The 3368-nt window shown below is 44.9% G+C and overlaps 1 protein-coding gene across 1 annotated transcript in view; it reads left to right on the top strand.

Annotated features, from left to right (window-relative positions):
- The window catches only part of DHX8 (DEAH-box helicase 8), a 41800-nt gene that overhangs the window by 7123 nt on the left and 31309 nt on the right, over positions 1–3368 (top strand). The window contains exons 5-8 of the mRNA XM_003786301.3: positions 478–587; positions 1025–1390; positions 2448–2592; positions 2682–2885. Of these exons, the coding sequence (XP_003786349.1) occupies positions 478–587; positions 1025–1390; positions 2448–2592; positions 2682–2885 (825 nt within the window). The remainder of the gene's footprint in view (positions 1–477; positions 588–1024; positions 1391–2447; positions 2593–2681; positions 2886–3368) is intronic.

The following is a 3368-nucleotide window of genomic DNA, read 5'->3' as shown; positions in this document are numbered from 1 at the left end:
GGTTGAGCTATAGGCTCCGAGCCAACTTTTTTGTTTTTTATAGGGACAAGATCTCTCTCTTGCTCAGACTGGTCTTGAACTCCTGCACTCAAGTGATCCTCCTGCCTTGGTCTCCCAAAGTGCTAGAATTATAGGTGTGAGCCATTGCGCTCAGCTAAACGCTATCCTAAGTACCTGAGTTATAACAGTGAAGAAAGCAGATAAGATCTTGTTTCTGCCTTTTGGAGCTTATATCCTAGTGTTGGGATGGGGAACAGGAAATAACATGTAAACAGTCTAGTGGGGAGGAGCAGGCAATAAACAAATAAGTATAATAACAGTGGATAGTGATAAGGGCTATGATGGAAATCTTTGTCTCTCTTCTACTTCCTTCACATAAATGGTTAGTGATTTGTAGGTGCACTTAAAGGACATTCAGGTTCTCGAATGGCTTTTGTTTCCTTCTTCTCCTAACTTTACTGGCCTTTGTCCCTATAGACAATGCTGGACGAGGATGATGTGAAAGTTGCTGTGGATGTCCTGAAAGAACTGGAAGCTTTGATGCCTAGTGCAGCGGGCCAGGAAAAGCAAAGAGACACTGAGCACCGGTTTGTCCTTAGTTTCCTGTTCTTTGGAAGTTTAGGATACTGCTAGTTAAATTTTGTGAACTAGCCAAGCAAAATTTTGGACAAGTTTATAGAATCTGAACTGACCATGTACCATATACTTGAATCTATTTTCATTGCTCCCTGTGAAGAATACTGCAGCAAATGCTAAGATGTTCAGAAGATAGAAATCAGGGTTGAAAGGGCTAAATATGTTTGTGATCTGCTTCTTTATTGGCCTGTAGGGATATTAGTTATTGAAATTTTAATTCAGTTCCATCCTTAGTGGATACCTACTACTTGCATGGTACTGTGCTTGGTGCTTGGGATGCAAAGATGATATTGAGCTAGTTTCCTTTTCTATTTTCTTTTTCTTTTTTAAAAATTTACTTTGGTTAGTATCCTTTTCAAACTGGTGCTTGTTGATTTGCTTGGAATAGGACAAAGAAGAAGAAACGGAGTCGGAGCCGAGATAGAGATAGAGATAAAGACAGAGACAGAGACAGAGATCGAGAGCGAAACCGAGATAGAGACCACAAACGGAGGCACCGATCCCGCTCTCGATCGCATTCCAGGACCCGGGAAAGGAATAAAGGGAAGTCTAGATACAGATCCAGGAGCAGAAGTCAGAGTCCCCCCAAAGACCGGAAGGACCGAGACAAATATGGTGAGAGGAATCTAGACCGATGGCGGGATAAACATGTGGACCGGCCTCCTCCTGAAGAGCCTGCCATTGGGGACATTTACAATGGCAAGGTTACCAGCATCATGCAGTTTGGTTGCTTTGTGCAGCTGGAAGGACTAAGGTAATGTTTGGTACTTTTCACACCTGTGATAGGCAGGATTTCTTTTATCACTGGGGCTTTTTACATTCTTTTTTTAGTATAGATGAGGATTTAGAAGGATGCCTATAATCCTAGCACTCATGTTGGCCAAGGCAAGAAGATTGCTTGAGCTCAGGAGTTTGATACCAGCCTGAGCCAGACTGAAAGCCTGTCTCTACAAAAAATAGAAAAATTAGCCACGTGTTGTGGTGTAGTTCACACTACTCAGAATGCCAGGGCAGGAGGATCACTTGAACCCAGGAGTATCAATTGAGCCCAGGAGTTTGAGATTGCAGTGAGCTATGATGACGCCACTGCACTTGAGCCTGGCTACAAGAGTGAGACTCTGTCTCAAACAAACAAAAAACTAAAAAGTTATCAGTAATAGGTAGGATTTCTTTTATTGCTAGAGGTTTTCACATTCTAAAAAGTTACTATGATTAATGGCACTTTAATCAGCCACACATAGTTCTTAGAAATTGACTTTTCTGGGCTGTTTGGTCTTTCCTCTGCCTTCAGGCGATCTGCCCTTTGCTGGTTGTAGCAGACAGGATTTCCCTCCCCCAAGGTTTTTTTCCTTGGGAGGGCAGTAATACTATTTTATTGTTTGACCACTGTCTTGGTACTTCTCTTGTGTTTAAGGCCATTTTCATTTTTTTTAAGGTTTTTGTGAGATGGGGTCTCATGCTGTGCCCTGGGTAGAGGGCCATGGTATCCTAGCTCACAGCAACCTCAAACTCTTGGGCTCAAGTGATCCCCTTGCCTCAGCCTCTATAGTAGCTGGGACTGCAGGCACCCATCACAATGTTCGGCTAGTTTTTCCATTCTTAGGAGAGATGGAATCTTGCCTTTGCTCAGGCTGGTCTTGAGTTCTTGACCTCAGGCAGTCCACCCACCTTAGAGTCCCAGAGTGCTAGGATTACAGATGTAAGCCACCTACTGGTCTGTCATTTTTGTTTCTTCAGTTTTAATAAGGACAGAGATTGGTTGGGGAAAAGTATTTTTAGACTTGTTTCAGATGTGTCTGACTCTCTCTCAGGAAGCGGTGGGAAGGCCTTGTGCACATCTCTGAGCTCCGGCGGGAAGGCCGTGTGGCTAATGTGGCTGATGTGGTGAGCAAAGGACAGAGAGTTAAAGTCAAAGTTCTGTCCTTCACTGGGACCAAGACCAGCCTGAGCATGAAGGTAGGTGACATGTTCAGCCTATTCCCACATCTGATGGCCAAGGGAACATAGAGGGTAGCAAGTGAAGCTTCCTTGCTTTTGTGGTTTAGGATGTGGATCAAGAGACTGGAGAAGATTTAAACCCAAATCGACGACGAAATCTTGTTGGGGAGACCAATGAGGAGACCTCAATGCGGAATCCAGATAGACCCACTCACCTTTCCCTTGTCAGTGCCCCTGAAGTAGAGGATGACTCACTGGAACGCAAGCGCCTCACTCGCATCTCTGATCCAGAGAAGTGGGAGATCAAACAGGTTGGGGCCGTTAGTCTTCATGGTTACATAGTCATTCAGCATGTAGTGTGGTGGTTAGGAGTGTGGGCCCTGCAGCACAATGGGCTGGGGTGACTTCTGAACACTTACTAGCTTTGTAATCCTTAGTCAAGTTATTCTACCTCTTTGTACCCCAATGTCTTCCTCTATAAAACAGGACCTGTGGTGGTGGTATGGGGATTGGATGAGATGATAGAGATGAAAATCTAAGGTTAGTGCAATTGTGAAGGATTACATATTTATATAATAAGAGTGTACCAGGCAGTGCCTGTGGCTCACTGAGCAGGGCGCCAGCCCCATATACAGAGGGTGGCCAGCTGAAACCCAGCCCCAGCCAAACTGCAACAAAAAAAGTAGCCTGGGTGCTTGTAGTCCCAGCTACTTGGGAGGCTGAGGCAAGAGAATCGCCTAAGCCCAAGAGCTGGAGGTTGCTGTGAGCTGTGATGCCATGGCACTCTACCAAGG

This window comes from Otolemur garnettii, unplaced genomic scaffold (genome assembly GCF_000181295.1).
Source record: "Otolemur garnettii isolate 467f Iridium unplaced genomic scaffold, OtoGar3 scaffold00018, whole genome shotgun sequence".
Lineage (NCBI taxonomy): Eukaryota > Metazoa > Chordata > Mammalia > Primates > Galagidae > Otolemur > Otolemur garnettii.
The sequence above is the reverse complement of the archived record's forward strand: the minus strand, read 5'-3'. Positions and strand labels throughout refer to the sequence as shown.